The 25,583-nt window shown below is 35.2% G+C and overlaps 3 protein-coding genes across 6 annotated transcripts; 2 read left to right on the top strand and 1 right to left on the bottom strand.

Moving 5' to 3' along the window:
- Positions 1-943: 943 nt before the first annotated feature.
- LOC111788908 (ATP-dependent zinc metalloprotease FTSH 9, chloroplastic) lies at positions 944-7,708 on the bottom strand. Of its 3 annotated transcripts, none has more exons than XR_015419885.1 (14): positions 6,670-7,708; positions 6,176-6,241; positions 5,960-6,094; positions 5,759-5,824; positions 4,520-4,705; positions 4,353-4,439; positions 4,149-4,262; positions 3,916-4,040; positions 3,695-3,803; positions 3,178-3,303; positions 2,198-2,521; positions 1,994-2,117; positions 1,474-1,775; positions 944-1,195 (listed from the first exon to the last, which is right to left on the bottom strand). XR_015419885.1 is itself a non-coding variant. In XM_087121382.1 (13 exons), exons 1-13 carry the CDS (start codon positions 7,549-7,551, stop codon positions 1,636-1,638), a joined length of 2,484 nt encoding a protein of 827 aa, XP_086977508.1. In that variant the 5' UTR covers positions 7,552-7,708; the 3' UTR covers positions 1,245-1,635. The 3 variants fall into 3 exon arrangements, 1 of the variants encoding a protein (XP_086977508.1); XR_015419884.1 differs by having other exon boundaries at positions 944-1,200; XM_087121382.1 differs by lacking the exon at positions 944-1,195 and having other exon boundaries at positions 1,245-1,775.
- A 2,019-nt stretch (positions 7,709-9,727) lies between these two features.
- Positions 9,728-16,860, top strand: LOC111788906 (uncharacterized). 2 transcript variants are annotated; one of them, XM_023669477.2, is made up of 5 exons: positions 9,728-11,114; positions 12,438-13,252; positions 13,849-15,096; positions 15,423-15,629; positions 16,347-16,502. In XM_023669477.2, the coding sequence occupies exons 1-5, from the start codon at positions 9,920-9,922 to the stop codon at positions 16,356-16,358; spliced, it is 3,477 nt and encodes a 1,158-aa protein (XP_023525245.2). In that variant the 5' UTR covers positions 9,728-9,919; the 3' UTR covers positions 16,359-16,502. The 2 variants fall into 2 exon arrangements, with proteins under 2 accessions (XP_023525245.2, XP_023525244.2); XM_023669476.2 differs by having other exon boundaries at positions 9,731-11,114; positions 16,340-16,860.
- Positions 16,861-18,015: 1,155 nt separating this feature from the next.
- On the top strand, positions 18,016-25,278 carry CJD1 (Chloroplast J-like domain 1). The gene is made up of 10 exons (XM_023667548.2): positions 18,016-18,188; positions 19,941-20,037; positions 20,168-20,272; positions 21,056-21,133; positions 21,710-21,765; positions 22,461-22,518; positions 22,976-23,101; positions 23,257-23,352; positions 24,417-24,488; positions 25,018-25,278. Exons 1-10 carry the CDS (start codon positions 18,082-18,084, stop codon positions 25,078-25,080), a joined length of 858 nt encoding a protein of 285 aa, XP_023523316.2. The 5' UTR covers positions 18,016-18,081; the 3' UTR covers positions 25,081-25,278.
- Positions 25,279-25,583: the final 305 nt, after the last annotated feature.

A 25,583-nucleotide genomic window follows, 5' to 3' on the forward strand; every position in this document is an offset into this window, starting at 1 on the left:
AAGTTTAAGTACATGTCAACGACTAAGAGATTAAAAATTTGAATTCCGATAAGCGAGAGACAAAGGAATAAATATAAAATAAATAATAATAATAATAACAGAAATTATGGAAGATAAAAAGTGCATAAATTCCTACACAGGATGATGAAGGCTTGGTAACTTTTGGGAGGACAAGTAAAATGACGGAACTTCACGTGAACATCGTTCAACTAGAGAGAAATTAGGGTGAATAATAGTCGATATAAACAATGTGAGATCCTGTAATGGTTGAAGATAGAAACAAAACATTTCTTGTATGGGTGTAGAAACCTCTCATTAATAGACGCATTTTAAAAACTTTGAGGGAAAATTCGAAGGAAAAGTTCAAAGAAGACAATATTTGCTAGCGGTGAGCTTGGACTGTTACAAATGGTATCAGAGCCCGATATTGGGCAATGTGCCAGCGAGGACATTGGGTCCCTAAGGGAAGTGGATTGTGAGATCCGAAAACAAAGCATTACTTATTAGGGGGTGGAAACATCTCCCTAACAGATGCATAATGGGAAAATCATTGAGGAGATGTCTCAAAGGGAGAGCTCAAAGGGTTGTAATAGTCCAAGTTCATCTTTAGACTATCTGCTAGTGATGGGCTTGAGCCGTTACAAACAAATGGGATGATTAAGAGTAAAACTTAAGAAATCACGCAAAGGCAACCAACGACATATTATGATCAACAAAAGTGAATATTAAAAAAACACAGAATCCCTGTTAAATAGTGAATGACCTGTAATTTGGAAGATTAGTAAAAGGACCAATGTCCTGCATTTGTAGCTTTGCTCGACAAGGGAGGGAGAAAAATTATGTTCAATAATAGATGTAAAAAACGCACAAATTCCTGTTGAACGATGATTTGATGTAACTTATGGAAGTAACTAGCCAGAGAGAGCGGACAACCAAAGACAAGTTATGATCAACATAAGGAATGGCTAAATTATAAAGTCGGTCTTTATCCTATGGATTCTATGGAGAAACTTAGAATTTAGTACCTATGATTTTGAAAGTTAGTGTTTTATCAAACAGTAAAGACTATTTATAAAGTTTTATCGAATTATAAGTACTAAAAGAGATTCTCACATTTGGATTTCGGTTGACTGACGGCTTGCAACTTTTGGGAGTACACGAAAAATGACCAAGACTTCATGCAGTTCTAACATTGCTAAGCTAGACAGACACATAGAAAAAAGGAGAGGTTATGATCAACAAGATTCTAAAGAAAATGCACAAATTCTTGTTGAATGAAGAATGACTGATAACATTTGAGAGAGTACAATGACCCAGACTTCATTCATTTGTAACTTATGGAAACGCTATATATTTACAGTACAGCAGTTTATAAAGCTGGGTAATAAATTACAGATATGAAGTTGGATACTGCTAAAATTGCGACCAATGCATAGCTGATTGAGAACATTAAAGTTTGATATGGCAACATACCTGAACATGGCTCCAACACGAGGTGCTTAGGCAGCTGCTGGTGGTTGTTTTGCTGGTATTTTTTCTTGCATGTTGTGGATGACACATCCAACCAGCAGGCATCTTATAAAAAAATGGGCCGAAATTTAGTTCACTCTAGTATACAAGAATTGTACACGATGGCTACGAAGCTGGGGCCGAGTTCACGGACTGTACGTGGAGAAGAGATTCCTGTTTGCCTCTTACGAAGATTGTCAGTTCTTTTGGTGCAACAACCATTCTCAACCACTGTTGCAGCTCTTCACCTTCTACTTTTTCTTTGCCTAAGACAATTGAAATGAAAAATAAATCTTCAATGCTAGTTTTGTTAAAGATCAGGATTTCTTTGTGTTTGACCAAATCGTTTTCTGTCAAGGTTTTCATCTAGTTCAAGTCACTGCCTATCTTTTTCTAGCAAACGAGAGACAAATGATTATCTATAACTCTACATCTATCAGAATTCACACAAAAAAAGAAAAACAAAGATAAAATGGAATATCACCTTCTAAATGGGCACCAAGCCCTTCCAAGACAGCTGAGTTTGCATGCACGACTAAAAGCGCAATCTCGAGAGCAGATTGTAGCAATGCTTTAACCTCCCTTTGAACAAGATCAACAAGATGTCCCTGTTGCGTATATTATAATTAAGATGGACAGCATAGAACATATAAATAAAAAAAAGTAGAAATTGTACGATATTCGGAACCTGGTCCCTTCCCCAAGAGACAGCTCCCCCAGACTCATCGATTCCGCCACCAGCAAGCGTTGCTATGGACACAGGGCCTATTGTTTGGTTCAGACCATATTCAGCCACTGCTTTGTATGCCATGTCGGTTGCTCGTCTGATATCATCAAGTGCTCCAGTTGAAATACGACCTGAAAAGGCTATTTCTTCTGCTGCACGTCCTCCCAGAAGCGTAACCAAACGGCCACGCAACTCATCAATGAAGAGCAAATATCTATCTTCATTTGTTGGAGGAATATAGGTAAACCCAAGTGCCCCTCCTGACCTTGGTAGTATACTCAATTTCTGATAAATACATTCATGAAATGATTTTATTTTTTGTGCTCGGACAATATTTACTATATATTCAACCTCATAAACTAAAGTGAGAATAGAACTTTAGTGCCCAACAATCAATCAATAGTTCCACATATCGAACAAGTCAGATCGGTTTGTCAAAACAGCAAGAATTGGTTGGTCTAGAGCTAAGGAGAAACAGCATCCCTAAATACATTTTTAGCAAGGTAGACAAATTCAAGGTTAATGTGCAGTAGCAGCCAGAAACGAACATGATATAGACCAACAGCTTAAATCCAATGCTAAGAACAGCATACTCAGTAGGATATATGAAAAACATTATTGACCTCACAAAAGTAGACCAATAAAATACGATATATAATCACTATTATAATTTTAATTAAGAAGGATTTTATTATTGAATGAAAAATTTACTTGCCTCAAATAATTAGACAAAAACATTCACTTGGTTATACGAAAAAATAAAAGTGTTCGTTGAAATCTACTAAACTCATCCTGATTCATAAGTTAGGCAAGCTAAACTACTCAAATGATCCTAACGCCCCAATAACAAAACTAGAACTATATCTGTCTGTTGCCAACAAAAATAAACACATAACAATAAATCATTAAATCGTCTTTCATAAGCATATTTCTATTGCTACCTCTACACGCGGCTGTCCAGGTAGAAGATTTGCAACAGCTGTGCCTACAACTGCATGACCAACCTCATGTCGTGCAACTACAGTCTTCTCACTTCCTTGCAATTTGGCAGTTTTCTTCTCTATGCCCTGCAACAAATAATTTACATCATTTAAAAAAAAAAAAAAAAAAAAAAAAAAAAAAAATCAATCCAAATGCAAACAAGGCACAGAGCGTCCTTCACTCCAGAGGATCTCTCCCCTAATCCTCTTTTAGCCAATAGATTTCATATCAACCCATCAGATAGACATTATTACATATTGTCGTAATCTTAGTGAGCGGCTTAGTCCCTTGAAAAATGATGCCGTGTAGAATTGCAAATAAACCAGCCAATTAGTTCCACAATTATTGTCTTAAAATATTTAATGAGTTTCAAGGTAGCTAGTAGTGCCCTTCTTTGCGAGCTTCCTTTCTTTTTCATTTAAGGGAGGTGTGCGTGTGAATGTGTATGGCGTGTGTGTGAGAGGAAGAAATATTTACAGCTATAGATCTCTCCACTGCTTGAATAAAATCATCTTTTTCCACCACAATTTTGTTCTGTCTTCCAGCCAAAAGAGCAGCTTCATTAACCAGGTTTGCAAGATCTGCCCTGTAATATGTATAAGTTTCAATCCAATTTAAATCAACCCATCACAAAGGACTAAGATTCATGAACTAGAAACGCGTCTCAGAAGAAATGATAGAAAGGGAATACAAAATACCCTGTAAAGCCTGTGGTCATAGAAGCAATATCACTGAGGTTGACATCATCCGCAAGGGGGAGCTCTTTCTTGGTAACATGTACTCTCAAAATTGCATCCCTTCCAGTCCTGTCGGGTGTTTCCACCTAGAATTTTTAAGAAATAGTGTGGGAGACCAGGAAAAAAAAAGTTGAGATTAACTTTATTATCACTCAACTTGGACAAGTAGCAGAATCATAATACAGGTCACAAACCTGAACCACGCGATCAAATCTTCCAGGTCGGCGAAGAGCAGGATCTAGAACATCTGATCGATTGGTAGCACCTAGAACAATGACAGCCGAGTTGCTGTCAAACCCATCCATCTCCTGTAAAGCAATTTAAAACCCATTGAACTTATTGCTAATTGGCTAACATAATATAATTTGGAAGCTGAAGACTCACGCATGGAAACCTACAGTAAGCAACTGATTCAAGGTTTGCTCCCTTTCATCATTGCTGACAATACGGAATTTACCATCACGACTTTTTGCTACAGCATCAATCTACAAGAAGGCGGGGATTTGACTGTAAGAATTTTAAAGATTATACTAGCTATTCAATAGTCACTATCACTTGTTCTAACCTCGTCAATAAAGATGATTGATGGTGCCTCTTTCTTTGCCCTTGCAAAGAGATCTCTCACGCGAGAGGCACCCATGCCAACATACAGTTCCACAAATTCACTAGCAGAACAACTTATGAAGGGTACTTCAGCTTCCCCAGCGACAGCCTTGGCTAAAAGAGTCTTACCTGTCCCTGGTAGACCCACCTGTACAATTGAAAAAGATAATCAAACTTTATATACCAGAATCCGATTTTAGTTGCATAAAAATGAAAGGAACAATTAACCAGACAGGATCGTGCTTGCTGTCTGCATCATCTAGCCCATATAATCACTTCCAAAATATACCAATGAACATGAATATAAGCTGAAATATACTAATGTACAAACGAATAGACACGTAGCCCATCTAGCATATCATTCTATTCTAAAAGGGGTGTCATATTGATAGGAGAAGAAGGCCTAGTAGAGAAATGAAAATTGAGCAGCACTCAATGGGTGTGCAGAAGAGCTCGACAGGGATTTTGATTAGTCAAATACATCATAAAAGTTGAAAGAAATTGCAAATTGCAGATGCACCACCAAAGTTCACCTCATTGGGTTTAAAAGCTAAGTGGTATTTTGACTGCCACAGATGCATCTTAAATAAGTATATTCAAGTGCCTGTAGATAGTATTACAAATACACAGACTTAAGTCCAACCATGACATGGATATTTAGATAAAACATAAATCAAACTAAAAAGCGTCAATCTTTTTCAAATAGAAGCAGAATTTTGGTTTGATTTTGTGTAAAAAAAAAAGTGTACTCTTGAGACAAAATTATTCGTTCAATCAATGAGTACTCAGGTATCTTTTTATGTGTACTGTTGGAAATTTGAAAAAACGAAATGAGTGTGTAGATTATAAATAGTTTTTCCCTAAAAGATCTATTTTTGAACCATCAACAACGCATAGAGTTAGAAAAGTGTACACAGTCTTTTAACTGTAAGTTTGATTTCTTGGTCTGATATGCAAATGAAAAAAAAAAAAAAAAAGAGAGAGATTAAATGTATCAATTAACTGTTAAAGCAAAGTTTAAAAGTGCAATAGATGGACCATTGGTCCAACCAACAATGGTAAATAACTTATAATATAATAACTTTCATTTAGAAAAGAAAGGATAAACTCTGAAAGTTTATTTTTTAAATGGATTCTGCATGCACGCAGTTCTTCCAAATGGACCCTTGACAATCATCATTATTCTTTCATTAAAACTCACCAGAAGAACACCACGAGGAGGCCGAGCACCAAGTCGAATATATCTATCTGGATTCCTTAAAAATTCCTGTGAAGCATATTTTTTTTACATTGTTACTATACAAAAACAATTTCCCAAATAAGTGAGAAGTTCCCAAAAGATTGTTGATGATATTAATGACTTAATTGGGCAAGAAAAGAACTAAACCCATGTCTAACATACCACAATTTCTTCTAGCTCCTCCTTAGCCTCATCAACACCAGCCACATCAGCAAAAGTAATTGATTCACCTTGTTCAGAGACTTTTGCCCCACCAGAACCCCCAGACTTGCGGTTCCTAATTTGACCAGCTGTATGCTAAATACAAGCAGGCACCCGATCAGAATAAGGAGAGTACATTTCAGAAGGTAAAACAAAAAGAAGCTTGCCATCTCGTACCTGTGAAAAGGTTACAGGAAACCGGTGGAGAAGGCCAGCAAGCACAGCAACATAGAACAGAGCTATCTAGAAATCACAAAACAAGTATATGTTTTGCCACTTTAAAATTCTGTAATAAATGATATAGTTGAAGCACATAAGAGACGTAAAAGAATAAAGTTACAGTTGAATTCATGCTTTTCATTGTTCCCATGCCTTTCTTCAAAATATGACACATAGTAAGAACATGTTTTAGTTGCACTTGAAGATATATAGATCGTTTATAAAAGCTATCGCCGACATGTAAGTTTTGGAGCTCCAACAGACATTTAAAAGCCATCGAACCCGCTTGTTCTTCGTGCCAGCAAAATAATAATCACTCTGCTATAATCAAGCTAGAACTAGCAATATTTGGACATGGTTTTGAAAGATATCACATACACAGAAAATAAGATAAATGTCCACTTAACTTCAGAAAGATCTTTAGTAGCATAACACAACATTTAAAAGCTCACCATTACAGAGTTCCAGAATCCATTCGACCGCTTGTCTGGTGACCCAAATTCCACTGCGTTTTCAAGCATCTTATCATATGGAGTTTTAATATCACTGGGCCTGGTAGTCGTATAAACTACTCTTTTAGTCGGACTAACACCTCTTATCAATGAATCCGATTCCTGCAGCTTGCTTCCACCGATTATTTCACTTTCCTGAGCACCTGGTTCAGATTTCAACTTAAACATGATATGCACTCCATCAACCTCTACCTTCTGCACGTTATTACTGTTGATTTTGCTTAAGAAGTCACTGTAAGGTACGGTTACGAATGTCGTGGGAGTCCTCGGCTCGGACCCCGGTAATGGAATCCCAGGACGAAGCAATCGCATAACAAAAATTACAATTCCGAGCTGCAGAAGCAAAATTCCAATCTCTTGGGCCTGAACTATAGGTTGCCACCGCCATTTTCCGCCTTTAGACCACCACCAACCCCCTCCTTTTCCGTGCTTCTCCCTCCTTGGATTGGACGAAGAACCAGAATTCGTTGTGTTCTTATTAACCCCCTGAGTTTCGCTAGGTTTAGCTTCACTCTTCTCCCCTGAACCACCTGTGGAATCACTATCTCTACTATTTGCACATACCCTGATACTCCTCGACCCGAAATTCCCCGCGAAACCTCCCCAAAGATTGAATCTATCCGAGTTTTTCGAAGGCGCTAATCTATACAACTTTACAGAGGGAAAGGGCACCAAATTCAGAAGAAAACGATTTGAATCCTGGTGATATACCCTGGATTTACAACGGAAAACCCCCAATCCATTCCAACAACGTAGATTACAATTCGAATCGAGATGAAACTTGGTTCGAATTACCGGACTTAAAGACTCTACCGATAACATTTCGGAACTCCAGAATCCGAAAACAAAATCAAAATCTCCGAATTGAACTACGTATTTTTCCTAATTTTTTAATCTATACTAAAAAAAAAAACAAAAACAAAAAACCCTATGGACGTGAGCAGTGCACCTGGAGAAAATTTTTGGAGTGTGAAAATTGCGGCAGAAGTGAGAGGCAAAAAAAAAAAAAAAAAAAAAAAAAAAAAAAAAAAAAAAAAAAAAAATGAAAAACCAAGATATAGAAAGGGCGGGGAAATTGATTGGAAAATTCAACTTGCAATATAGACCGTTAGATGAAGGTGAGGAAAGGAATTTGGGTCGTTGGTTTGGTTTTTACACCTTCTGCTTCGTAGCCTTATCCGTGGGCCCGGCCTTACATTGGGTTTTTATCCAGTGCGATGCGTTCCCAGGTCTGGTTCTGACCGATGAGAATGCGACACGTATTTTCTTATATTTTATTGCAAATGATAGATTAAGTTACAAATTTAATTCCACACTTTATAAAAGTTTAAATTTAGTCTTTAATAAAAATTAATAAATACACTTTATAATTTGTTTTAAAAATTTTATAAATTTTTTTTAAAAAATTACTTTTTTCAAACTAAAAACCTACGCGGGAATATAACCGAAATTTTACTGCCGGTAACTCCAAAGGATTATGCGGTCGTTTTTCTTGGTATTGAATGATTTGTTAAGGTGCTGCCACGTGTACGAATTTTTTATGGTCTGAATTAAAAATTGAACCTGTCTACCAAAATTACGAGGATTTCATGACAATTTTAAGGATATATATATATATATATATATATCATTATCAACAATATTTTATAGGCTAAATTAAAAAAATACCCGTCTCTAAAAATATATTTAAACTTTAAATATTTTTAATTTTTTACCTTTAAAAAATATCCTTAAAATTTCGTATTAAAAATAACTTCAAAAATACTCTTAAAACATTCTTAAAAGTTTTAAATGTCTTAGAAAAATATGGATGAACGTTTAAAAATGATATTAATACCTTTAAAATATATATATAATAGTTAGTATGTTTACTACATTGTTTATTTATACTTTATAAGTCATCTTCATCTTCGGGTTTCTCTCCTCTTTATTTTAATATATGCTCAACAATTTTTCATTTTTCGTCTTTTTTGTTCTGGTTTCTTGAATACCCTCTTAATTTCTTTCTTCCATTTTCATTATCTAACCCAAATTCTTTAGCTTATAAGCATTTTTTAACATAAATATAATAAATTTTAACAAAATTGACAATTTTATTTTATATCGGTTATTTTTCAACTCAATATTACTTCAAATAAATTAGTTGATATTTAAGAATAGGTAAATATATATATATATATTATTAATAATAATAATAAAAATGAACTAAGTGCATATTCAACTAGAAAATATATGATAAACTAGAAATTGTTGAGTCATAAATTAGAGTAAAAGGTAAAAATTAAAATTAAATAACGAGGTATTTTATGTTGAAGATTATTGGGGCGAGTTATAGTTAATTTAGTGGAATCGTGGATTTATAAGTATTGGTATGAGGCTTTTTGGGAAGCCCAAAATAAAATCATGAGAGCTTATGCTCAAAGTCGACAATATCATGTGGAGAATCATGATTCTTAACCTTTTATACCATGGTAAATAAATGTTTTATGTCCAAGGACGATAACATATGTAAAAAAAATTCTCCACAAATTTATTTAAAATTTACAAAATAGTCCCTCCCCTTTTACCTATTCAAACGTTACTCAATCACCGTAAAATCAACCGTCAAATATAAAATTCATCGGGTAAGTAATTAGAATGATAATAAAAATGATATGTGAATTAAAAAATAATTTATGAGACTTAATTAAACGATAAATTTAAATTTTAAGATAATTTATAAAATTGAAAACGAAAAAGAAGTTTCCCATATTTTATGAATGGAAGAAAAGCGGATAAAGAGAAAAAACAGGATATCAAAATGCGCGCCTTCCTTCGGCTAACCTGTTTGCTATTTTGTCTCTCAACGTTCAAAAGAAAAGGGCCCTGATATTGAGGATCTCTCTTCTCTGCTAATCGCCAATCCAAAGATTTTCTAAAAATGGAGAACGTTCATGCTGCGATTGTGAAGTGTTTCTATCAATCTTCCAGCTCGTGATTTTATGGCAAGTTTTCTTTTACAAACAAGATTGTTTCAATTATCAGTTTTAACGTCCATTTTTCTGCGTCGTCTTTGACCTCCGTTGTCAAAGGGAATCCTGATTTTTTTTTTTTTTTTTTTTTTCTGATCGATTAATCTGATTCTTGATTCTGATTGTTATTTTGTACTTTTTTGGATTAGCTAGGTCAAATCTAGTTGTATTGAAGAGAGATGGGAATCGATATGGAAGATATCAAATTATGCGTTTGTAGAATTGTTCATTTGTCCGTTAGGGTTAGTCATAGATTTGTACAGCAGCATCCTTACATGTCTGGTACATTGTTGTTTCTCTTCGTTTTGTACATTTTTCTGCCTTCTGTTCTTAGTATTCTGTTTTACAGTTTGCCATTTCTTGGCTTAACTGGAGTTATCCTTGCCTTTCGGACTTCTAAAAGGTCCACAATTCGAGGTGAGAAAGTAGAAGATAAAAAACCAGAGGTCCCTAAAAAGTCGACGGCTACAATTAATAGAAATCGTAGCGCATACTTACGCAATGCAACTAGTCGGCGACAACGATTCAAAGAAAAGAGTGAAACGTGCAGAACAGATACTCCAACTAAATCTCCGGTAGTCGGAACGGATCAGTCGGTTGAATTCGATTACTTAAAATCATTAATTGAGGTGAAAGAAACACAATCTCTTGATTCTGGAAATAATGCATCTGCTCTTAGTACATCAGTTGATAAGGGTATTGAAGTTTCCAGTACATCAGTTGATAAGAGTATTGAAGTTTCCAGCACAAAGGAACCAATTTTGGGCTTGGAGTTACCAGTAAAGCCTGATCTCGTAGCTTGTGATCGCTCGAGCTCTCAGACTAATAAATCTGATAGCGGTGGCGATGAGACGAAAAACGAAAGCTCAGAAGATCCAGAGGATGAGGATGAAGAAGAAGCGCAAGAGGATAGGAATAAAGCTGTGGAGTGGACAGAAGATGATCAGAAGAATCTGATGGATCTTGGGCTTTCAGAGATTGAAAGGAACAGAAGATTGGAGAGTCTTATTGCTAAGAGAAGAGCCAGAAAGTTGTACAAACGAAAAAATGAAGAAATTGTTCTAACAGTCGACATTTTTCCTCCTTGTCATATTCCCAAAATTGTCACTACAAGGAATGATCCTATTGACTCGACGGATGGTGGTAGAGAGATAGAAGGCATACCATTGCCTGGTTCTGCTCCTTCCGTTTTGTTGCCAATGAGAAATCCATTTGATCTTCCATATGATCCACATGAAGAGAAACCAAATCTTATGGCCGATAGCTTTCAACAGGAATTTACATTCTGCAGGCACGAGAGCTTTTGTCTTGGACCCGCTTACTCAGAAGAAAGTGGGGGACTGGGATACCACCACAGATATAGAAGACCTTCAAGTAAGATAATTCTTTCACTTTTTGTTTTTTCTTCATCTTCTGATTTCACGACTAATTGACTAGGAACTATTCTTCTTTTCTTTAGATAAAATATTAACAAATGATTTTTACGATCATTTATAGCATTGAATGGAATAGAAGTATAAGTTCAATTATAATTTCGTTCATGTGGCTTGTTGTGCATCATTTCAATTTGGTTTTAAGGTTTTTTAAGGTTAAATCTCGTTCTTCAAACTGTTAGATGAACACGACTCTCCAAAATGGTATGATATTGTCCACTTTGAGCCTAAGCTCTCGTGGCTTTGCTTTGGGCTTCCCCAAAAGGCCTCATACCAAAGAAGACTATATTCTTTGATTATAACCCATGACCATTCCCTAAATTAACTGATGTGGGACACTTTCATCCAACACCTCCCCTCGAACAATGTATGTCTCCCCTTAATCGAGGCTCGACTCCTTTGGAGTCTTCTCTAGTCACTTTTTGACTATGCCTTCGAGGCTTACAATACTTTGTTCGACATTTGAGGATTTGTCAATCTATTGACATGGTTAAGTTTAGGGCATGACTCTGATACCATGTTAGACGAACACGACTCTCCACAATGGTATGATATTGTCCACTTTGAGCATAAGCTCTCATGGTTTTGCTTTGGATGTCCCCAAAAGGCCTCCCATGTTAGACGAACACGACTCTCCACAATGGTATGATATTGTCCACTTTGAGCATAGGCTCTCATGGTTTTGCTTTGGATGTCCCCAAAAGGCCTCAAACCAATGGAGAGAGCATAAGCTCCCATGATCATTCCCTAAATTAGCCGATGTGGGACTTTCATTATCCAACACAAATTTTGTCTATTTGGATAAAATTTCAAAATATCTATTCTAATTCTTGAATCATCTTGCCTTGCCTTTATTTTTCTTTATGTAGCTAAGTGTGTTAGTGCAACTTATATTCAAACCACATATGTTGAAGAGATATAAGATGCAAAATAATTTAGTGAATACAAAAATATTTATTTTTGAAAGTTCAGATTTATTTTCTTTAGTTCAACCAACATGTGGAGTTGGAGATTGAATTGATAATCTTTTTGATACATTTCTTAACTAATTGAAATATGCTAAATGAAAAGTTCTAATATAGCATGTTGGGAAATTTTAAATTCAATTGTATGAAACTATATGATTATTTTAAAATATTTTTCAATATAGTTTCTTTCTATTATGAAATAAGTTTTGAAATCCCCCTCCCTTTCAAATTCAATCTGACAAGAAAAGGATGAAGGTACCACTGAACTGACTTCAAAACTATGGTCTTTGTTTTAGTTTCGATTGCAGATAAAGGTGAACATGACTGGCTAATCGAACAGCTATTATTTAAAAGCGACCCTCAAACTGAAAAGAAGAAACCTATTGCTGTAGAAACAAGAGGCATTCAAACTGAAGATTTACCACAGGCCAGGGATGTTAATGAATTGGAGCTCGAAAGCGATCAGGAGAAGGAGATTCCGCCAGATTCCCAGAGTGAATTTGAAATGGAGCTGGAGCTGGAGCTGGAGCTGGAGATGACGCAAGACGTTAGTAGCCAATCAAGCCATTCATCTTCATCGGATAATCCCGGAGCGGTGATCTGTGATGACGTGAGAGTAGTTTCAAAAAACTTCGAGTCAAAATTGAGCAACGCACTGCACAAATCATTGAGCTGTAGAGTACCAAAGAAAAAATTAATAAAGGAGACTCTCCGTGATTTTAGCCCCACGACATTTAATAAGAACAAAATGGAGGAGCGTTTACCCTATCCAGATAAGGTGCCATGTCAAACTCCAACTTACTCCATTGCTTCTGACCTGCAAGTGGAAGTTTCTGAAATTGGCTCCCCTCCGACTGTTGATGGGAACAATACTGATGGAGAATCGTTGAACCCTGACTGGGAGGTTGAAAAGGAGGCAAGTTTTGGAGGTAAACAAGATGACACGAGTCCGTTGTTAGAGTTGCGGTCTAACAAGATTGTATTGGATTCACAGGAGGAAGAAGTAAAGGCAATGAATGTCACAGAAGCATTGCCCCCTAAAACTATTCTAAGTCCAATGGCCGAGGAGATGGTGGATCAACCTTCTCAAGTTGTCTCCCAAATGCCCGAGGTCAGTACTCTAGCTTTTTTATTGATTTGAGGTGCGCTAAACATGAATTTGACATACCCAACAAAGTAACCAAAATGAACAAGGTATTTCAGCATTTGAGGGTGCTTTCATCAAAATTGTTTGAATTATAACTGATACGTACTTGTATTAAGGGTTCTCTTAAATAAAACCCTTCTGTTTTTTATTTTAACAGGAGAACAATGTTATTTTGTTCTTGGAAGTTTAAGAAAAAAAAAAAAAAAAAAAGAACTCAGAAGTAGTTTTCTTTCAAGTAACATTATAAATATTACTAAAATGAAAAAGAAAATAACCGAAATATAAAAAATGAAAGTAGAAAAAAATTGTATTCTATTTCTGATCATCAATATATTTTGTGACTCTATACTCATGCAAATGCATTGTAAACATATCTGGATGTTTTAGTTAGTCATATAAGTTAGAAATGAGAAATGTTAGTAGAAAATCACGTTGAAGATTGTTTAATAACATTTTTAAATTTTATAAAATCATAAAATAAAAGAAATTGAACGTAAAATTTACTTTACATATGGTCTCCTTCCATGATTAAAACATACAGCTGATTCACTCTGTTTCAGGAGTTGTCTATTCCCACAGATGATGAAAATGCCACAAATCACGTTATTGATCAAAAAGATCCAGAAGCTCTAGCGAACATGGAAAACACAGTGAAAACCAGAGAAAATGTTGATGGTGGGTTGGAGATATTGATGAAACAAGAGGATGATGGAAAGATAACAAGTTCATTGGAAGAGACTGATCTAAAATTGGGTGAATACTCTCATGGTGGTCCTGAAGATTCTTCTGGACGTCGATCCGACTTGGACCATGAACAATCTGAAGAAGGAAATAAAAATGTGGATCAAATTACTGGCAATGGAGATCTTGGCAGGGCTCATGAACATTCAGAAGAAGGAAGTAAAAACGTGGATCAAATTACTGGCAATGGAGATCTTAGCAGGAACCATGAACGTTCAGAAGAAGGAAGTAAAAACATGGATCAAATTACTGGCAATGGAGATCTTAGAAGGGACCATGAACGTTCAGAAGAAGGAAGTAAAAACATGGATCAAAGTACTGGCAATGGAGATCCTGGCAGAACTCATGAACATTCAGAAGAAGGTAGTAAACACATGGATCAAATTACCAGCACTAGAGATCTTGGCAAGGCTCATGAACATTTAGAAGAAGAGAGTAAAAGCACAGATCAAATTACAGACAATGGAGATCTTGTAGAGCCAGGAAATATTGAAGAACAATTGGAGTTGATACAAGACAATAAGAACCAATCAAATGTCGTGGGAACTGAATTCCAGAGTTCCAAAGATGCCCTGAAATTGCCTGCGGTGGACGACCCAGCCACAAATGGAGGGGTGCCTCTTGTTGCCAATGACATAATATGTTCTGATACTTCAGATAATCAAGTAAATGCTGTACAAAGTGAATCTCATAGGAATCATGGAGATCTTGTAGAGCCAAAAAAAATTGAAGAACCATTGGAGTTGAAACAGGACAACAAGAATCAACCAGATGTTGTGGAAATTGAATTCCAGAGTTCTAACGATGCCTCGAAATCGACCGTAGAGAACAACTTGGTCTACGATGGAGGAGTACCTCCTGATTCCATTGACATAATACGTTCTGATGCCTTACAGAATCAAGTAAACGTTGTGCAGAGTGAATTTCAGAAGTCTAATGATGCCATGAAATCAACTGTGGAGCAAGATTCGGTAATTGAAAGAGAGCTTCTGGATACCAGAGCAGGATTATCTTCAAAGTCTTCAATAGAAGAACAAGCCCATATGAACAAAGTCTCCTTATCCCAGGTTTGGTTTAGAAAATAATAACTTTTTGTTGCTTTAACTTTCTAGTTTTTAGTTTTATGCTTACTAAAATCACTTTCACTTTGTAAAAATACTCTTGAAAAATTGCCCAAAATTTTAAAAGTATATATAGAAATCGATTAGAGAACGAAGAAAAAACGAGTTAAATAAGCATGATTCTAGAAATAGAAGATGTGGGTGTTATTTGGACCTTGAAGCTAAATGAAAAGCTGCTATTGTCTATCAGTTTAGCTGTGATTATTAAAGGTACAATGAGAATGTGGTCACTAATTTGACTCCCTTATCTTTATTTTCAATGTATTTTGCAGGATTCCATCATTTCCCCTGATAATAATAAACCTGCTGATTCCATTGAAGTCGAAAGTGAGCTCATCAAAGGCCTTTCAGAACAAAATGGTGGAAACTCCATATTGGAGGCCAAGGATGACCGTGAAAAAACAGATCAGAGTTTAAGCTCACTAAGCTCAGCGCCCAATGATGATTTGAAAACCTCAGAAATTACTACACAAGAAGAGGTAATTCTTTCTTTTGTCTCCACGTATTGTCTTTTATGTCCCTAAGAAAGAATCTCAGAGTTTAAATATCAATGCAGACTCTACAACCAATGCCTCAATTCTATGAATAAGTTTTGATAAACTCGACACATAAATGTCTCTTCATGACATTTATGTAATGAGCATATAGATGTTTTGTAAGAGCTGAAACACACCGCTAGCAGATATTGTCCGTTTTAGCCTATTACGTATCGTCGTCAGCCTCACGGTTTAAGACGTGTCTGCTAGGGAGAGGTTTCCATACCCTTATAAGAAATGCTTCTTTCCTCTCTCTAACTGATGTGGGATTTCACAATCCACCTCCTTTGGGAGTCAGCGTCCTCGTTGGCACACCGTTCGGTGTCTTGACTCTTATACCATTTGTAAAAGTCCAAGTGCTAGCAAATATTGTCTGATTTAGTCTGTTACATATCACCATCAGTCTCACGATTTTAAAACGCGTCTACTAGAGAGAGGTTTCCACACCCTTATAAGAAATGCTTCGTTCCACTCTCCAACCGACGTGGGATCTTACATGTTTAAACCGAACAATAATTTAATTGATTAAAAAGCATTTCACATTTCTTAAACAAACTATTGATAAATTCTTCTTGTTATCGATTTTTTCTTTTGACCATCTTTCGATGAATCACTTGTGTAATTGACGAAGCTAATGTATGTTATGTTGATAGGTAACAGTTAACCCTCTAACAGAAATCACCGCCAAAGAAGTTCAAGTTGAAACTGAACTAACACCCACTGCTTCGACCAACAACAACATGGAAGCTGCTGGAGACGATGAACTCGAATGTGAATCTCATAGATTCAACAAACCAGAAACTTATTCTGTAAAGGAGAAGGACTCGGAAAACCCATTAGATTTGAATGGAGTGGGCCTGCAAAGCCCCACAGGTTTGGCTCATGAAAACCCATTAGAATCTTCATTATCTGCAGGTCAAGGATCCCAGTAATGGTGGGCATGCAGAGTGGGGGGGCTTGTTACTTCGTAGTCACTTTAGCAAAAGCTCATAAGGGAAGTAAGTATTCATTCATTTATTCTTTTTGTTCAGTTGTTTTATAACTGTGAAGCTACTGGTTAGTTGTGTATAAGTATAACCAAAACCAAATGTAATTATAGTCCAAGGTTTTTGTTCACACAATCAGTAGTGTATTCTATAATATGTTGGAGACATTATTATATTATTATATATAGCACATCATTTTTTTTTTCTAACTCGAGTGGTTAAGATATTTTTTTACTTAAAAGATTAGAGTTTACAGTCCTTACCTTCTTGTGTTGTTGAATTAAGAAAATTTATGATTAGAAGAAAATATTATTAAAAATTTAAATTATGAAAAAAAAATAATAATATGCTCGTGTATTATTTTAAAAGATTTTACCTTTTGTGATATTATATATTAAAGAATCTCACAACCTTAACTCAACCTAAGATAATAGATTGATAATAGATTGAAAATTGAATGAATCTCTCGATGAAAAACAATATGGTGTCCGACTACTTACAATCTAATCCTCTAAGAGTTTGTGAATATCTAGGTGTTAAATCTTTTTAGCCCACTCTTGGTCTTTTAGGTCTAAGTGGGTTTTTGACTTCATCTATAATTTTCACCTTTTGACATAAATATCTTTAATTTTTTTAAAAAAAGTTAAAAAATACTTTTATTGTTATTGTCCACTTTGACCTTGAAGAGCGGAAACTAATAGTGGGGATTGATGCATTTCAGTTAAAAAACTTCGGGTAAAAATAGTACTTGGTGCAGTTATTGCACTTACACTTAAATGGTTTTTATATTTTTTAAAATACGTAAATAGATGAATAATGGAGAAACCCATGAAAGAACGAGTAACTAATAATCCTATTATATAGAAGAAAGTAGCTATTACTTTACTCTGTGCTTCCCAAAATGCCTTATTGCAATGAGAGAGTATTTCTTAATTATAATAATTCTCTAAATTAGTTTTGGAAAACGCCTCATTTAAATGGAGAAAATATTCATGGATTATAAACGGATGATCATTCTATAAATTAACTGAGGTGAGACTTTCCTCCAACAATATTTATATTCTTAAACTTTTAGAAAAAAAAAATTAAAATATAGTTATCATTAACATCCTTGAAATGAAGATGATTTATGGGGCGAAAATAGATGTTTTTGTTTATGTACGACAATAGGAATTTTAATTAAATTATTTATTTATTTATATAAGGTAAAAGTATTTTTGAAATATTTTTAAAGTATTTTAGAAACCGTTTATATTTAAATATAATTGGAAGAATATTTTTTAATTTAAAGAAGTAAAAAGCGTAGGGTATTTTTGTTAATTTAAGATAAAGATAAAAAAATATAATAAAACGATACACTGTTTGGAACCTCTTCGTCTCTTTCGCTCCGCCTTTGACACAGCTCAGCGATGGCGTTAGCAGCCTCCTACATCTTCCACTGCCCTAAGCTTCGGCTTTCTCAGCAGAAGTTTCATTCCAAATGCCCCGTTTCGCAGTTACATTCGTCGTCAATCAGGTAATCGACATGATGATAACGACTCGTGACATCAATTACTATGGACTTCGATGTTTTTACTTTTTCCATCGTGTTTGGCTGCTTAGAAAGTCCGAGCGAATGAGCACACAAAAATCTTGAAATGTAAAAGCAACGACAATATAGAGTTTGTCATGGAATTCAGCTGCTATCCTATTTCATTTCTCCGACTTATCTTATCTATGAAAATGCTTTTGGATTTCGTAATCTGAAAAAAAAATGCAGTATCTCGTAAGCTGAAGTTTCTTATGAATTGCGAAATTGTTTTCATCTGCTTAGGAATTGGGAAACCCATTAGCTTTTTGTTTTAGGTGAGAAACATGACTGAAAGAATAAGTTTCGGAGTTGAGCAAGTGGAGGATTCAAACTTCTTACCTCTTATTCAAAAATATATGCCTTAATTAATCGAGTCAGACTCAAGTTGGCATAAATTTAATAATAATTGACGACCTGTTCTTGGTAAATTATCTGTATGCCGAGGGCTTAGATCATGTGTTAGTCTCACATGAAAGCCAGGGGGTGTTGTTTTTTCATGTTTTAAATTTTTACTCTTTGAGATTAATCAGCTCATGAAAGGTCAAACAAGTAGATGGATGAAGTGCTTACGTAGTATGAGGTTTCATGTGAACATAATTGCATTTGCTTATTCGTTATTTTTGAGAGTTGAACTCTCCACAATGGTATGATATTGTCCACTTTGAGCATAAGCTCTCATGGCTTTGCTTTGGGCTTCCCCAAAAGGCCTCAAACCAATAGAGAGAGTATTCTTTGATTATAAACCCATGATCATTCCCCAAATTAGTTGATTCATCATCCAATACCTCCCTCGAACAAAGTACGCCTCCCCTCAATCGAGGCTCGACTCCTTTTCTTTTAGAGTCCTTTGTTCGACATTTGAGAATTTACCAATCTATTGGCACGACTAAGTTTGGGGCATGGCTCTGATACCATGTTAGATGCACACAACTCTCCACAAGGGTATGATATTGTCCACTTTGAGCATAAGCTTTCATGGCTTTGCTTTGGGCTTCCCCAAAAGGCCTCAAACCAATGGAGAGAGTATTCTTTGATTATAAACCCATGATCATTCCCTAAATTAGTCGATTCATCATCCAATACCTCCCCTCGAACAAAGTACGCCTCCCCTTAATCGAGGCTCGACTCCTTTTCTTTTGGAGTCATTTGTTCGACATTTGAGAATTTACCAATCTATTGGCACGACTAAGTTTGGGGCATGGCTCTGATACCATGTTAGATGCACACAACTCTCCACAAGGGTATGATATTGTCCACTTTGAGCATAAGCTTTCATGGCTTTGCTTTGGGCTTCCCCAAAAGGCCTCAAACCAATGGAGAGAGTATTCTTTGATTATAAACCCATGATCATTCCCTAAATTAGTCGATTCATCATCCAATACCTCCCCTCGAACAAAGTACGCCTCCCCTTAATCGAGGCTCGACTCCTTTTCTTTTGGAGTCATTTGTTCGACATTTGAGGATTTACCAATCTATTGGCACGACTAAGTTTGGGGCATGGCTTTGATACCATGTTAGATGCACACAACTCTCCACAAGGGTATGATATTGTCCACGGCTTTGCTTTGGGCTTCCCCAAAAGGCCTCAAACCAATGGAGAGAGTATTCTTTGGTTATAAACCCATGATCATTCACTAAATTACTCGATTCATCATCCAACATCAAAAATTAATCATAACACGGCGTTAAATATTACAGATTTAGAGAAATAACACGAGAGAGAAGGATGGTTATTTGCTCAGCAGCTTCTGCAGCAGGAAGTTCAAGTCCAGACAGTGACTTCAATCCGTATGAGGTAGTTGAACTTGTATCCAGTTTGCAGCTCTCAAAGGGTGTTCTTGAAAGTGGGAAAACTAAGGATTATTTATTATTGTTTTGAATGACTTTTTTTTTTTTTTTTTTTTTTAATGTTCCCATCACATTAGGTTCTGGGCGTAAACCCAATTGAGGGATTTGATATGGTCAAAGCAGCATATACTAAAAAACGCAAGGAAGCTGAGAGGAACGGTGATGAAGCAGCTGCAGCCAGAGTATGTCATCTGCACCCCTCTCCGTCTCTCTCGGTGTCCAACGTCTTTTCATAGGCACGACTTTAGTTTTAATATTTGATGCTTTCGCATCAGGCTATGATTAGAAGTAAGTAAAAGTTGATACGGAATGACTGCATTAAGGAGACGGAACACTGAGTTTATGCTTGACAGCAGGCTATAATAAAAAATTTGTAAATGTAATCCTCAAAACTTGAGAATTTTATGTTTTCTCAGGTCCTTGGATTTAACCAACGAAGGATTTTTAAAATGTCTATTTGTTTTTTGACTACCAGTTACCAAATATTGTGGAGACACTTGGTAGTCCTTAGTTCAGAACTTACGGAAATGTGAATTTTGGAAGTCACCAATTTCAATTTCATTAACTTTTAGATGGCTTTTTTGATAATCTAACAATTAGTGTATAAAGAGTTAGTACCACTATGAGTTGACCTAGTGGTCAAGACGAGCTTGGTAAATAATAAATGGTTTAGAGGAAATAAGTTTAAGCCTTGGTGGTCACCGACCTAAGATTTAATATTCTGCAAGTTACCTTGATAACTAAATATGGGAAGATTTAGGCAGTTGTACCGTGCACGCAAGCTCACCTGGACTATCATGGATATAAAAAAAAGTATTAGGAGTTAGTTCCTGGTTGTATGGTGCTGCATCCATCTGTATACTGGTCTGATGTATTAGCTGAAGTAGCTCTATTTTACAGTAAATTTATGGCATCTGAGCACTTTGAGATCTAGGTTCTTATAGTAGTTAACATGATATTTCCAGCTGGAGAAAGCTTATGACAAAGTGATGATGGCACAATTCACCAACCGGAAGAAGGGTCTTACTTTTGGCTCAGTGAAGGTACGTACAACGTATAGAACAGAATCACTGTTATTATGCTGTTTCTTACTTGGGTTTCAGGAAAATTACCTTTAAAAGCTGCATAATTGTTATCTCATTATTAACAAATGAATGGAAATGTTTGATTTACTTTAACTTTAGGCAACAAGAAGTTGTATCTACTTGTAAATTACATATAATTCAATTCTACATACATGCCGATTGTGAAGTTGAGCAGTCCCCATTCGGCCCTTATTTTCTCTCTCTTCTCTCCCGTGTCTCTCACTACTAAATTATTAGTCGTACACATCTCCATAGCACAGTTTTCAATTTTTCTTCCCAAGTTTCTAAGACCATTTCTGCCGAAGGAGGTAACATCTTTCGAACCATTGTTTCCCTGATGCAAATAGAGTTATGTTAACTTGAAAACTTCACATAAACATAAAGTTTGGTGCTTATTTTCATCCTCATGCATAGTCTAAGCAATGTTTAAACATTACTCTAAAATGTCTATGGTGTGTGCAGTCTTCCCTTTTTTTTTCTTTTTTTTGAGATTAATGTTATTTTCTGATTATTGTAAATCTTCGATAAATGCAGGTTTCTAAGGACATCAAGTATGCTGACAACCAGCCAATTGTCCCATGGGGGCCAAGGTCTGGTTTTGTGTTATTTGGATATAAATATTGTGAAAGTTTTGAAGTCTTATTATTCTTTATTTATGTTAGATGTACTTGTGACCGTATATTCTTTAAAATATGTTGATTTCTCATTGTCAAACCTTGTCCACTTTATAAATTTAGATTTATATAGAAAAGTTGTTTCTTGCTAAAAAAAGTATAGATTTAGATTTATACATCTTTAGGAGTTAATGATTTCCCCCTTTTCGCAAATTTGTATACAGCCACATTGGCTTTTGTCTGTGGAGTGATAGTCTTTAATTTATTATTAAAAGCCAGAAGGTCGGTGGTCTCTTGAATCTTCTATTATTTGAGTTGAACTCTAGCCAATGTTCTGTTACATTTTTCCAGGTTTCCATTGCCAGATAATTGAAGTATCTGTGTACCTTAATCTTAGACCATGGATAGAAGTTTTCTGTGGTTAATTGAATCTCATTATTATTTTTTATTGCTAAGCATGAACACGTTTTCTGATAATATATATATGTGTTCGCATATTATATGCCAAAGATAAAGCAATTGCTTAATTATTCAGTTGATGACATTATCTGTAGATATGTATAATCTGTTTACCTAATTCATATTTTCTCTAATATCTAGTGTAGTGTTTCGAATGCTCTTCTTGTTCCTCTTAGATAACTCCTTATTTCTGAAATCAAATGATTTTTCAGGTTTTCGAAATCTAGCCCCAGAGATATGCAAATTAATATGGCAATATCTGCTGTATTTGTAAGTATTGAAAGATGGTCGATCATCTGAGCCTTCATTATTTTGTCTTTGTTTCTCCTTCAATTTGACACGGAATGCTAACAAGTGTTTGTATTCTTTTTTTTTTTTTTTTCCTCTCTCTACGTTGAACAAAATAATAGTAATTGTTCCCACGTGCTTGTCGATTCATAGAAGTAAAGATATCTTTTCATTTTGTTCTGGCTTCAAGGTTATAACACAACAGACAACTTTGCTTAGTGTAATTGTGAAACTAAGAAAAATTTTAAATTCATTTTTGCCATCTTTATCATCGTTGTTGAGGGTATGTCTCACGGGATTTTTTTTTCTTCCTTGTGAATCTGAGTGACATGATTGGTTTTTTTCTTGAATTTTTAGGGCATCCAATAAAGTTTATGGAGACTGAAGATGGTAAATTTGTGTTTGATGAAACTTCATTTTTTTTTATTGCTTTGTGCAGACTGCTTGGGCCCTTTTCAGTGGCGGTGCTGAATATAAACCTCTGCAGTTCTTGGCATTTGCTTTTGTTTATCGGATTTTTGAAAAGCTGAAAGCTTTTGAACCAGCTGTATCACCCTCATTTACGGTATGTTGAGAAGCTAGAAAGAACACTTTTTTTTTTTTTGTCAATTTTCTGTTTCCAATATCATATACAGAGAATATGGAGTATGCAACATTTTGCTGTAATAGTTGTTCCAATTTTTGTGTGTACTCATATATGATACTTCATACTGACTGCAGGAAGATGGTGAAGATTCAGGACGAGGTATACGGATGGGAAAGCGGATACTACGATCTCTTGCTCTAGTGTTTGGATGTATTGCTGTTTCCTCTTTGGTATTTCATCTTTCCTCTGCTCATTTCTGCTCATCGTTCATGAAGTAAAATGATCACTTCTATGACCTACCTTAGCTTCTGGCTATGAATGTGCAATCACTAGTTTTAACTAGCCAAAATTTTGTTACTCTCTTTCTTAAATAAATAAGAGTCTGTAGTAAAAAAAAATGGATGTATCATGCACAACTTTCTTACCTGACTAGCAAAATTCTAGAAATTTCTTGTATTTGCCAATTATTACATAACGTCATCTATGTTTATGCTTTTACTATTTAACTAATTTTATTTTAACAATCAAGTAAAGTTTTCACGGTGTCATTCGGTTGTAGAAAATGGGATCCCACGCATATTTTATAGATCGAAATGTGATGTCTGGATATTTGATATCTATGAGTCTTGAAATGACCATATTTATTCTGCATATAATTGTTATGAGTGAACTGGCATAATTGTATATGTTCGGTCAGATTTGTTTGTGAGAAATTATGTATGATTCATCCATTGATGTAGTCAGTTTAGGAGTCATTCCGTCTTTTCCATTTATTTGACTGTTGATGCTTTTCATTAATTGCTGTTATAACTAGTTGAACCAATTATCAGAATTGCATCAAGATATAACCCGAATTAGTTCAGTTAATGATACTTCCAATCTTAGTTAACTTAATATAGTACTTAAGTGCTTTAATGAAAAATTTTAACAATTAGATTTGGGATTAAGAATTCTATCGAAGTAATTGAATTTATCAGTTAAATCTAAAATCTCTTGATTTTGAATTGAAAATCAATTTAAAACTTCAATTCAAATTGATTTAACCTATCGATTATATCGAAACGGATTAGCATATCTGTGTATTATCTTGTAGCAAACATTGTGATCTGAATGTCATTCTTGTAGACATCTTGTATGAAGAAAATTGGAATTTAGGGTTTTATTTTGACTTGTTTGGCTCTTTTTATTATATGCTAGATCTTCAAATCTAATTTTTCTTCAATTCTTTTTGTTATTATTCTTTTTTTTTTCTCCCTCTCCTTGTAGCTTTATTATTTTGGTTTATTTGTTGCAGGCATATACTGGTATCTTGAATTTCATCGAGTTCGTGGGCAGCTATATCCCAGTTGTTCTCTACAATAGTCAGGTACTGCCATTTTGGTTATACTAATATCCATGCATATGCTGTTGTGCGTATTGTAAATCTTTTTCTAGCCGAAGGAGGTCATGTTTTTAAATTCAAGTCTGGAATGTGCCATAGTTGTTTAAAGAAAATAAGAAAATAATGCAAGGCCAACTGGAAAACGATCAAAAACTACAAAGCTAATTAGCTGCTGCAACTGACTAAAACGAACAAAATCGATCGACAAGGATAGTTAAACCGATCATATGGATTGTGGTTTTCTTGTCATCGTCTCTTTTCTTTTAATTCTTTCTTCTTTTTCGCTACTATCTGCATTATCAGAAATGGACCGACCTACTTCATATGCTTCATGCAGTGTCAAATAGTTGGCCAGTACCTCTAATCACTATTTAAAATTTTTTCAATCATAACAATTTTTTTTCTCTCTTGCACCATACATGTGATAATGACTCGAAAGTTCAAATTATCACAGAATGCTGAGATAAATGCATGATACATTATGCACAAGATTTACCATTTTTTGTATTCACAGGAACTATTGATCACCAGTTCATCAGCTATCATGCTTTACTTCATGGCATCTTACTACAGATGATGTTATTCAGCATGAACCATTCAATCTTGCAGCCAGCTCGCAGTGAAATCGGTTTTGATATATTGTTGATTTGGTAATCTTGTTTTGTAAAATTAGGCACAGTACTGAGGTCGTTATCATCAAAATGTAACGCTATGTGCGATGCGATAATATATACGTTAGCTATCGTATATAAAGAGGTCGCTTAACTTTTTTGTACTGATATAAACATTCTCATGGGGATGGAGTATATGGTTCTTGTGGGTCTGCAGGAGTTGAAAAGATTGGATATCTAAAAAAAGCTTGTGCTTCAAGTGGACTCCTGCAATTTTTCTGCATTTGATTTGAAAATTTAAGTAAAATTGGCATAAATTTATAGCTAAGGTGTCTAGACGAGTTGTTTGGGTGTTCGACAGAGAGATTATTCACACTGGTGTAGTGTTATGTATAACATATTTCGATACTTAAGTCAATGCTGAAATCAAATTGGTGTTTAGGCGAGCTAGCTAGGACAATATTGTATA

Source organism: Cucurbita pepo, chromosome 2, assembly GCF_057944985.1.
Source record: "Cucurbita pepo subsp. pepo isolate OVF chromosome 2, ASM5794498v1, whole genome shotgun sequence".
NCBI classification, from domain to species: domain Eukaryota; kingdom Viridiplantae; phylum Streptophyta; class Magnoliopsida; order Cucurbitales; family Cucurbitaceae; genus Cucurbita; species Cucurbita pepo.

Coding starts and splice junctions, on each gene's coding strand:
- LOC111788908 (XM_087121382.1), bottom strand. CDS start 7,551: ATGTTATCGGTAGAGTCTTTAAGTCCGGTAATTCGAACCAAGTTTCAT. Junction 4,706..5,758: donor CTCCTCGTGGTGTTCTTCTG/GTGAGTTTTAAT, acceptor TCAATTGTACAG/GTGGGTCTACCAGGGACAGG. Junction 3,804..3,915: donor ATGACCACAGGCTTTACAGG/GTATTTTGTATT, acceptor TACATATTACAG/GGCAGATCTTGCAAACCTGG.
- LOC111788906 (XM_023669476.2), top strand. CDS start 9,920: ATGGGAATCGATATGGAAGATATCAAATTATGCGTTTGTAGAATTGTT. Junction 13,253..13,848: donor TTGTCTCCCAAATGCCCGAG/GTCAGTACTCTA, acceptor ACTCTGTTTCAG/GAGTTGTCTATTCCCACAGA. Junction 15,630..16,339: donor AAATTACTACACAAGAAGAG/GTAATTCTTTCT, acceptor TTATGTTGATAG/GTAACAGTTAACCCTCTAAC.
- CJD1 (XM_023667548.2), top strand. CDS start 18,082: ATGGCGTTAGCAGCCTCCTACATCTTCCACTGCCCTAAGCTTCGGCTT. Junction 18,189..19,940: donor TTACATTCGTCGTCAATCAG/GTAATCGACATG, acceptor TAAATATTACAG/ATTTAGAGAAATAACACGAG. Junction 23,353..24,416: donor GTATTGCTGTTTCCTCTTTG/GTATTTCATCTT, acceptor TATTTGTTGCAG/GCATATACTGGTATCTTGAA.